The sequence below is a fragment of the Leiobunum rupestre genome, chromosome 1, assembly GCF_980474605.1.
Source record: "Leiobunum rupestre chromosome 1, qqLeiRupe1.1.hap1, whole genome shotgun sequence".
In the NCBI taxonomy this organism is placed as follows: Eukaryota; Metazoa; Arthropoda; class Arachnida; order Opiliones; family Sclerosomatidae; genus Leiobunum; species Leiobunum rupestre.
Window position 1 is genome coordinate 27,854,007 of NC_143384.1, and position 11,738 is coordinate 27,865,744.

The 11,738-nt window shown below is 36.2% G+C and overlaps 1 protein-coding gene across 1 annotated transcript; it reads left to right on the forward strand.

Moving 5' to 3' along the window:
* The first annotated feature begins 7,554 nt into the window (after positions 1-7,554).
* LOC149962031 (uncharacterized) lies at positions 7,555-8,221 on the forward strand. The gene is made up of 2 exons (XM_090164365.1): positions 7,555-7,685; positions 7,747-8,221. Coding segments are annotated over exons 1-2 (477 nt in total). The 5' UTR covers positions 7,555-7,683.
* Positions 8,222-11,738: the final 3,517 nt, after the last annotated feature.

The following is an 11,738-nucleotide window of genomic DNA, read 5'->3' on the forward strand; positions in this document are numbered from 1 at the left end:
GAAAAAGCCAAAAATAACTGATTATTTGTTGGATAATTTTTGTTTATGGATATTTTCCAAATAAACGGTGAATTTTTATCCAAACGCTGACCTCTAGTTAAGAGTAGCATTCCAAAAGAAAAACATATTTTAATGATAAAATAACAATAAAAATCCAGAGTTTTACCGGCCTTCTAAACACCAGTTCAGTGTATACCAGGAAGTCAGTCGGGATCCGTGTTAATAAAAAACCCGTTTCAGTTTTTACGGATAATTCCAGGTAATAGATTTGCCGGAAAAACGGCTATAAAAATATTTTTATTTTGGGGGGCACACTGAAGTATGGTCACAGTGAAGTATAGACTGAATTTGAGTAGCGTTCATTGCTCATGGCAGCGTTTGAATGCATAACTTTTCATACCGATCCTATATTAAATTAATTCCATTAATTCCTGAATTGATAGCTATAATAGTCGCTCGATGATAGACCAAAGTCCTGCATTATATTCTTCGTATAGTCTAGGAGAGCGATGCCACCCTCCTTGTCAGCTCTGATAATTGTTATATTTTTATGGTTTTAAAGTATTTTAAGTATGATATTCTGATTGTAAAAGATTAGTTTGGGTATGATTTTGCTATTTAAAAGTTTTAATACATTTATTTCTCAAGTCTGATTTTTCAATAAATTCTTTCTTCGATTTCAGTAATTAGGCCTACTTTAACGATGGCTTTAGAATAGATAACAAAATATAAGTCTAGTCCTAATACTGAGTGTTGATCGTAATTATACTTTTTAGATTTTTTAAGATGGGTAATTTTCTTTTGTAAATGTGGTTCCATTTTAGTACATATGGATTGCTTTTAGACGAGTTCAAAGGTTCGAAATCCAAGATGGCGGTTGGTACTTGTTGAACTGGTTTTCCCCCTAAGTTGTAGAACCACACCTTTGTTTCCTTTTAACAGTGCTTTTTGGAGAGAGCGGGCTTCCCCGTGTTTTGAAATGTGCTTTCCCTCTTTTAAATTACTCTGTGATCAAGATCGGCGCTTTTCGTTTACATCGTTTCGTTTTCAGGTTTTCTTGGTCACGAACTTCTTTTCAACACGCTCTTGACGGCTAACAGATCACTCATTTCTCAAAAATATTTTTGGAAATAAAGGGTGAACTGTTGCAACGTTGTTATTGATAATTAAGTTAGGTTTTAAGGTAAAAGCTAAAATATAAAAATTAATTCTTCGAAATGGCAAAAGTTAATTTCTTAAATGAAACTAAGCTTTTTCTCACTAGCGCTTTTTAATTGAAGCCAGTCATAACGTGGAAATATCAAAGTTAAAGGTTTACACTATCCTCAACTGCGTATATTTCCATGTTTTTCACCGATACGTACATTTTTCCTTGTTAAATTCCAACTCAAATACTTCGTTTTAAATTGTTTTCATGAAATATGACTTTTTACATTTTTAATTTGTTATTGGTTTTGAAATTGCACATTAACCGATCTTTTTATATTTGGAAGATTTTGTTATGTAAAGTTGAACACCTTTTTATCGAGTTTTCATTCAAAGGAAAATATATCAAAATAAATTTTTTCAGTGGGAAAAATAAATTTTTAAAAGTATTTGAGCTTCATAATAGTTATTGGCTACTAGTTTACAAGAGAAGTGAACTAGGAAATAATAATAACTTTTAACCAGTTGTTTACCTGTTTAAAACCATTTATCGATCACGGCCACCGTTTTGGGAGCTAATAATTTTGCTTTGACTTCGGATGTACAGTTCTGAGATTAATGAACTGTGCTATTTGGTCTAAGCTCTCCGCGCTCTTAAAAAAATTAATAACACCTCTAAGTTGACATTTCTGTGCCACAAATACGACCCCCTCTCGATTAATAAAATTCACCTTTTGTGTCTTTAAAATTCACCGTTTGTGTCGTTAAAATATCCCTGTGTCTTTAAAATATCCGTGTGTCTTTAAAATATCCCTATGTCTTTAAAATTCACATTGTATTTTAAAAATATCCCTGTACGTGTCTTTAAAATGCACGTTTTGTGTCTTTAATTAAGTCTTTACAGGTATCACGAAAATCACTAATTGCACCGACCTTGCACCACCTTGTACCATGAAACTAACTGATTGTCCTCGAAGGGCTGCATAGCAGGGTGAAACTATCTGTTTATAGCCAATTTAAGCAGAAAAAAATTGTATCAGACAAATTTATTCATTTAAGTAACAAAAAAACGAGACTGAAATAAAAAAATTCAAAAATATTTTTTATTTTTTTTTATTATAGATAATCAAACCAAGATATTTTCTTATCACAGAAAATTTATTTTCTTTGTTTGTGTCATTTATCGTTAGAAATTGGGTATCTTCTAAGAATTAAATTAGACATACATACATCAGTACTAATATCTCGCCACCATAACTTTAAGAACATCATGGCCGCTTTTGTTTCTGGCTGAAAACAGCTTCTTTTAGAAGTAACCAGGTAACTATTTGTTCAGATGGTACTGAGGTGGCTGGTGTGGCGAGATAATCTTGCGCCCTTTCAGCTACTGAAAGAAAGTAAATTTCGTTTTCTTGCAATGAAATGGCATACCATTATATTAGAACACTTTAATTGGAAACATAATATATTTGGTTAGCAATCTCATTAAGTGAATGACATATAAACGCATCAAGTACTAACCCTCCATAATTTTAATAAGTCGGTTTTTGGTGGCTGAAGATCGTCCTTTAAACTCGTTAAAAGTTCAGATCCACGCACCATTTTCCGGTACGATCTACATTGGTGGTATTTAAAGTATAGACGGCGCAGGGACTCCAGCTCCAGAAAAAATATTTTTATCATTATAGGTATTGAACATATTTAATACCTTGGCCTTAATTGTTTTAACCTTTGACTTCATTTAAAAAGCGCTAGTGAGAAAAAGCTTAGTTTCATTTAAGAAATGAACTTTCGCCATTAATTTTAGCTTTTACCTAAAAACCTAATATTTGCGTTTGGAGTTTGTTATTACTTTCCAATTCTCAATAACACGTTAATAATAATAAAATAATAATAATAATCAGCTAGGCTAATACCCAAGGCAGCACCTTAGGCCTTAGTCATCAAGCGACTTTTGAAGCCATTAATTCAGGTGACCGGGTTACAATGCTTAGGAGGGTGGTGGCAAGCCCTCATGCCACGCGAGCCAACAGCTCCCTACACTAACTATTACCGTTAACCTCAACAAGTTTACGTTGCAACAGTTCACCCTTTATTTCCAAAAATATTTTTGAGAAATGAGTGATCTGTTAGCCGTCAAGAGCGTGTTGAAAAGAAGTTCGTGACCAAGAAAACTAAAACTTGCCACGACACGCGAAACAATGTAAAAGAAAGTGAAAAGCACCGAATTTTATCGCAGAGTAATTTAAAGTCCTCGATAATTGATTTATATATGATGCTTTATGTGCAGGTAAGACGAACTATCTAATATAGGACAATATTTATTTTGAAATTAATATTTAGGTAAATTGTTATTATTGAACGATGGCTAGTTTCAAAATATACAAAACATAAATGTCTTCGATGCTCTTAAAACCCTACTAAAGATCTACTTATTTATTTCATCGAAATAGAACACATTAAAAGACGGTGGGATGACAAACATTCTCCATTTCTGGTAATTTCTATAGTTTTGTTGATGTTATCTTAAAAATTACAAGACAGAAAGCGGAACGTTTCTTTTGGAGAATCGCTTCAAACAACGGCTTCACGGAATTCACTTTTATGCACTGAACCTTTCTTGTACTACTCGTATGGCGTAAGACTCTAAGGCACAACTTTGAAGCTGAACATAGGCGACTTTAAATTGGTATCGGTTTTTTAAGTGTAAAAAGTAACAAGTGTAAATATAGCATGTAATTGTTCTGCAACTTCAGTAAATTTATATTAAAGAAAATATTCTTTGAAAGAAATACATTATAAGAAAAATAGGCCTCTTTTCCGGAAAATTTTCCGTATTTATCCGAAAAAATAAAAAAAGTTTTCATTCCATGATTAGTCTAATACATTGTTTGAAAATTTAAATAAAGCGGCATTCTTTCCTAAATTTTTCGAATCTGAAAGTAAAACTAAACCTCTAGACTAATTTAAACTGATTAACAATGTAACACAATGTTTTGTAGTATGTTTACTGATATTAGACATTTTATATCGATAAAAACTTAAAAACATTAAAAACCCTTAAAAAGTAATATATGTTTGAATTTTTAATTTTTCTGATTTGCGGAATATTTTCCACAATTCGGAAAATTTTCCGGAAACTTTTCTGGAAATTTTTCCGCTTTTTATTTTTCCGGACAACACTAGTGCAAACCATGACCAAAATTTGGCACACATTATTATTTGTACAATCGTCATTTATTATATTTATATTAATTTATTTGGTTTTACTGACAAACCTTTTAAACGATTTTAGTCTTATTTTGTACGAATTATTCTAAGACAACAACCTAAAAAGCCACAGCTAAGGCTTCAGTCTATTTGTGGACATTTGCGGGCATCGCGTGATAATATTACCTGTTTTGTAGTATGAAATTGCACCAATAAATAAAATTGACATGAAACTGATTGTTGTACTTTCGTTAGTGTTTGCTCGTTATCTTTATGTGTATTTGTTTAAGAAATACTACAAAGGTTCTTGCGAGGTTGCATTCTGCGATAGATATTTTTAATAGTCAATTAAATATTCACAATGTTTTTAACAAATTTTGAGATTGGGCCGTAATTTATGGCTTTAAGGTTTCATTCATGGGGATGAAATACTGTTGCATACCGTCAGTGACCAAGATAATCAAAAGGTTATTGCAATAAATTGTCGTATGACTTTCTTCATTTGAAGTATGGGAGCAATCGATAAACGGAACGGGGAATTACGCGACTGGCCACGAAACAGTTTTTCTATTTGTTCCTGGGACATTCTGGGCTCTGAAAAAAGTCCGTTTAGGAGTCGGTTAATTCCGAATGAGAATTCATCATCTCGATGTCGCTGTTGCTCAAGAAAATATCACTCCCAGCGAGATACTCAAAAATATATTTAGTTCGTGGCAAACCGTTCTTTTTGGCATTGATGAATTCGTGAAATGTGGTGAGGAGGGTTTCAACACACTAAGATATCGATCACGTTTAAGAAATCTTGATGCATTTAAAAACCGTTGTTAAGTCCAAATTCTGGGACAAAACTGGGTATATACTTTGTAAAATCTATGAACGATCGCATACATCAATTAATTAAATAAAAATTGAAAAACTATTTGTCACAAACTAACTCATTCGATCAGGATTAAATTAAAGCTACAGAAACAGATTCATCGAAACTGTAAAATTCTTTCAGATAAATATTAATTATTCGTATAGTTCTATCGAATTACTCGTTATCTTAAAACATCGGTTTTTATGAAATTTTACTCCCTTCGAAGTAATGCAGCCAAAACAAAAATTAAAGTTAATCAACAGGGAAGATAAACCATAATGATTTTCACGCGAGATAGTTATTATAATAAATGTATAACATTTTTCTATCAGTAAGACACGTATACTCTGCAAGCAAAACGTTTATGAGCAGTGCCAATTAACGTCCTTTTCCTTTCTCCTCTCACCAACCATTGACAACGTTAGCTATAGTGGGCAAGTTTCTTCCTCTGGTGGAGTGATTTTGTGCTAAACTTCCACTAAACTATGTTCCAAAGGAAAATACTTATGAAAAAATATTATATACTAAATATAATAATAAAGTACAGTCGGCAAAACTAGCAAAGTTCTGCAAGAGATCATTAGGGTAAAACATTAATCAGCTGAAAGGTAATCATGTGCTTCGCCATTTTACTGATGTAAAATATTAAATATAATTTAACCAAAATCTCGATACCTTGTAATTATAATTTTTTTTTATTCAAAGAAGGACATGCATCAGATTTTTAGCCCGGTGTACCCGATAAGATTGAAACCACGCCACCGGAGGTCCGTCATCATAATGCCCTACGCCAGCGTCCGCAAGCCCGATTCAAAGAAGGAAGAAAGAATGGCTGATGACGTCTGAGAAGACCGCGAGCCCGGCGAAGACGCCATCTGATTAATCAGGGCGAAATATGTGTAACGGCCACGCCAACGGGGGGATACAGTGGTGGGGACACACGTGGCGGAAGTATTCCGACCACCCTTTGGGGGATTGGTGGTGGTCCTCACACGGCCATCCACAAACTCTGCCTCCCGGACGCCTGGGATTATAGGAGTGAGCCACTACTCCCGGCTTGTACGTATCATATACATAGTTGGATTTATTGGGAATGTTGTCAACTAAAACTGCGACTTTTCTGAACTACTATTTAAACGTTAAAGTAATCAGTGTTGACTTGGTTTCTCAGTTGCACTTACCCACAAACGCGAATAGAAATTACAATAATAAAACAAAAGCTGCATGAACAATTAATAAATGCATCGTAAGCATGCAATCATTTTCGCTAATTTAAAATTAAATGTACTTTCCATTTAACAGCATGGATAAACAATGGTAGTAGTGAAGTAACGTTTTCCTAGAGTGCAACAGCCACCGTAGAGCTGCAATCGCCCGTCGCAGGAGGGGGTACTAAGCGTGGATTCGCGTTGTCTTTCCCCACTTGTGCGCCTCTCACTCTCTTCGCGTAATTAGCGATGCGTGACATGCGCGTGCTTAGCAGCAGCATGTGTTTTAGTTTATTAGGATAAATTACAATTAATTGACATACTTCAACACTAGAGTAAATGTCGCCATCTTTTTCCACACGGACCTAACAGACATTTTCAATAAGTTTCAGGAGTAGTGTAAAAGTGAGAGTTTAGAGCCACGGGATGCAAAATTCCCATAGGGTTATAACGGGGTGCCAATATTTTCCATAGGGTTAGCGCGGGGTGCCGGTATCTCCCTCGAAACCGCATCGGCTCGATGTGGTCAGATTTGCCGGCATCGAGAATACGAGAGAGACCCGGAAGAGAGTGAGGTCTCGGATTTCAACCGCGCCAGAAAGGAGCGGCTTGTTTATACGCGCGTTTCCTCGGTACGGGGTGGGAGTTTACACGGGGATTAACGAAATACCCAATAGGGTATGGCATGGGGTATAATTCATGAACAAAGTACGGGTCAGCATCCAGAATACGAGAGCGTCCGTCGAAAACGCGAAGGGACCATCGGAGCCAGCCGGAGATTTATTGACGGGGCGTAATAAGGAAGCGGAATAGAGGTCCGCGATAAAACGAGGTCAAGCTTTTCATCCGCGCCAGAAAGAAGCGGTTTGTTTATACACGTGTTTAGTCGGTACGGGGCATGAATCTACGGTGAGGGTAGCGATATTACGACGATTGTATATTTGCGGGGATTTGAACGGAGAGCAACGTCTAAGGTTAACCAGGTGGAAAGAAGCCGATTGTTTTCCAGCGTGTTTAGTCTGCAAATAGAATTCTTACAGATGCGAAACGTCAATTGAAATGAACGGAGAGTAACGTAGATGTTGATACGCCAAGGATTGAAATAACTCTTTTTGTAAAGTATATGAAACCAAGTAAAAAGCGCACGGATGAGTACTATATAAAGGGACTCAGTTTCCTTAAAATTACATCCCGAATTTGGAATCTTGTCTTTCACGTTTTAGAAGCGGCGCTCACCAGTCATACGAGGAGTAACCCAAAATGTGAGTTTTATCACGTATTAATTATTCACGAATCATTTTTAATTTGTATTGTCAATTCTAGGTCGGAGAATAACTCTTGCATTCTCGAAGTCAACTTTCTGAGAGCCAACAACGAATATGTTCTCAAAGAATTGGCATTCTTGGTGGTTGAAACTGGAGAGAGTGGGGTGTACGCCTTTAAGCCGCCTTTTCCGTATCACGAGCTAAACGTGAAAGACAAAAGACTTTGTTCGTGGATCTCGACGAATATTTGCGGGATGCAGTGGGACGAGGGTGAATACGAAATAAACGAATTGGATGGAATCATCACCTACATCACATCTAAAGCGTCAACCTTCTTCACGAAAGGTCTGGAGAAAACATCGTTCCTCTCGAATCGTTTCGTTAAGAAGATCATTAACGTTGAGGACATTGGATGCCCAAAATTTAACAATTTTGCAGATTTGGGTCCAAGGGTCTGCAAATACCATTTTCAAAATTTCAATTGTGCATTATTTAAAGCGCATCAGATAAATTTATGGAAAAAATATAAATAAAATATTTTGGTCTTAACCATATCTGATTTTTTTTCTTTTTACCTCTCTCATATACATTTACTTGAATCAAACATTCGGAAGTGGAATGGTTAAATAGAAACATTTTTACTTACAACCGTCTAATAGGTCTACCGTTGGAAATCAGAATTAGTCTTATTACCAAGAATATATTTATACTAAATATAGATAAATACAATCTTTATTTATACCCCACTGTATAAATACGTTCTTATGTATACCTTATATTATAAATACGTTCTTATGTATACCCTATAGTATAAATACGTTCTTATGTATACCTTATAGTATAAATACGTTATTTATTCTTTGTGACATAAATAAAGCGTAATTTATATCTTATGGCGTAAATACATTCTTGTTATTACGAAAGGTTGTAAACTATAAGCTCTATTTATTACTTGTGGTGGAGACAACTTCCAGAAGAAATTTCAATTCTGGCTGGGATATATAAAATCATATTCATTTCAGAATGGCAACTAACAATACCGTCTTAGACAAAAAAGTTACCGTCGCGGTCTTAAGATATAAGGCTGCGCTGGGACACATTCCCGGCCGCCCCGAATTGCCAGTCTTCAATTTTCGAACTTTCGAAGTCATTATCCGGAAGCAACATCGGGGATTTTGGGTGGAATTCCGCCCGGATGAAGCGTGTGCAGTTATTGACGTGCACCTATGTTACCACCCGAACATAGCCAACATAAGACGGGCTCTCGGAGGATTAAACCAACTAATCGGGGTATGTTTATTTTCGTTTATTACGTATAAAACGTGTATTTATTACAATTATTTTAAGATCGAAAAACTGGATTTAACGATATCGGCGGAAGAAGACTCCATCGCTTCGCTCTTCTTTTTCGGAATGAACAACGAGCCGAATCCTTCAACGCCAGAAATCCCGACCACACTATCATTGATCCCTGCCACATCTTCATCGGCATGTTCTATAACCGGAAACTCATCATCATCTCTATCGTCTCTACCATCAATAGCGTCAACTTCTTCTACCCCCGAAGTTCCTTCGACTCTTCTCGCATCTGCTTCATTTTCCACACAGAAGCGGAAGAAAAGAAGCGCTCCATCAGAGAAGCAGATTAAAAAAAAACAAAAAAAATTGACTTTAACGATGATTTGGAAAAATTATTGGCTTTAGAACAAATTGTTCAACAAACCCTCGGTGAGGAATTTGTAATGTGAAAATAAATAAATATTAAGAGAAAATACCAAAGTTTACTTTTTACGTACTTATAATTAGGAATTATATTTAATTTTGGTTGGGAATTAATAAGATATTATTTTTTTAATCCTTGTAAATTCTAAAGAGCGCATCAGATATAATTTTCCAAAGATTCTTTATAACATTGAAAACATTCTAGCGAGGTAGAGGCGACCCCCGTTATAATAACAAAGTAGTGATGTACTTTCATTGAAAGAATTATCCCACGTCCCAAGCGCTAAGACCGAAAAAAACCCTGCTCTTCCCCAACTGGCGAAGGACCCTACTATTATAACCTAAACAACGCGAAGCGAATGTTTAGGGGTGCAAAGTGTATAAAAGCTCGAATCGGAGCTGATGACATTGTCAGTTGCGAGTAGCGGCTAGTGAGTCAAAATGTTTTCGTGCACCATATGTGTTAGAGAATTTGCAACAAAGTTTACTTTGAATTGACATAAACGAGAACAACACGGTAATAGGAAATACGTTTGTTTGCTTTGTGGTAACAGTTTCGCGCGCAAATACGGATTGCAACGTCATTCGCGAATTCACGCGAGTGGTTCAGACTCATCGACACCCGATTCATCGCGTAAAGAAGCCATCCTCCCATTTCAGCAGCCAGTTTCACCGACACCCGCACAGCCATGGCAAAATAATCCTCTACCACTTCAAAAACCGATGGAAATAGACGACGCCGAGGATAGCTTTCTCGAAAACGTCGAAGAACTTTCCGTTATCGAGGACGCCATCATTAGCTCGCGTTATACCCCGAAAACCACTCAAACGGACCCAGAGGTATTAATCACTTCTATATGTTCAGCCTTATTTAAATACTTGAAAAATCGCTTATCTAAGAAACGGGGTATTAAATGGAGCGTATTTATTCGCGCGAAGTACGTGCGTAAACTCAACGACGGCGAGGAAGTTGAAGCGTTACCGTATTTCCGTAGCAAGACTCAAACTTCCCTCATGCCGGACGTAATACCAGTTCAAATAGACTCTTGCATAAAGCAAGTTGCGGAAGCAATGGGGGAATTCCAAGACATGGGTAGTGGATGGACCATTGATCGGATTTTGTTTTTCCAAGTGGATATTATAACGTATCTTCCACTCGTAGGTGGTACCTATATAGAGCTACCCTCGGAGCTTTGTAAAGGTAAAGGTCTCCTAAATATTAAAACTAAAGACCAGAAGTGTTTCTTATGGTGCATTCTAGCAAAACTACATCCTACAAATTCACATCGACGCCGAAAGGAACAATACCAAAAATTTGAAAGTGAAATAGACTATAGTGACATTTCATTCCCTTTTCAATTAAACGTTTTAAAACTTACAAAATTTGAATCAACGTTTTTGGTTATGATAACGAAGTTTTCCCGCTTCACGTCAGTGAAAACAAAGTGCCGGAAGATCGACAAATAGACCTTCTATATCTCGTGTCAGGAAAAAACCAGCACTTTTGTCTTATTAGCGACCTTAGTCGCTTGTTGAGTCACTTCACAAATCATAACGGAAAAATTTACGTATGTCGTTATTGCTTACACCGCTACTCTGGTGTAAGCGCCGAAAGTAATCATAGAGAGCACGTAAAAAACTGTAATGTCCACGGTCCACAGCTTGTGAAAATGCCCCACAAAGAACCCATTTTAAAATCAATAAAATCGACTGGCTACAAAAGGTAAAAAAGAAATCTTATTACAAATTTTCACTTTTTAATATTCTTCTTAAATTTAGGTACCTTACGTCATATACGCGGATTTTGAATCTATCATTGATAAAATCCATACATGTTTACCCGATTCTTCACTGTCATCAACAACCAAACTTTCCGAACATGTAGCGTGTGGTTTCAGCTATGTTGTTGTAGGACCCGATGGTATTTATATTTTGTACTGTTTTTAAAAAATATCTTCGCTACAAAGAATATTCAATTTATAGGAAAACCGCATCCGCCTGTGACTTATAGAGGAACTGACGCTACTGATGTTTTTCTTGAAAGTTTGTTGATGGAACGGGAGTACATCACCGAATTATTAAAGAAAAACGTTCCGATGGTTTTGACACCAGTCGAAGAAGAATCGGTTCGCAACGCCATTCATTGTTACGTGTGTGGAGATCTTCTCACGCAGAGCGATCCGGGAGTTAGAGACCATTGTCATTATTCCGGTATATTACACTTTTATCGGTGGTTTTTATTATCAGAAAGCTAACGTCTAATTACAATTTTTAGGGCGTTTTCGCGGAGTGGCCCACAATTCGTGTAATTTAAAGCTAAGAGTTGGA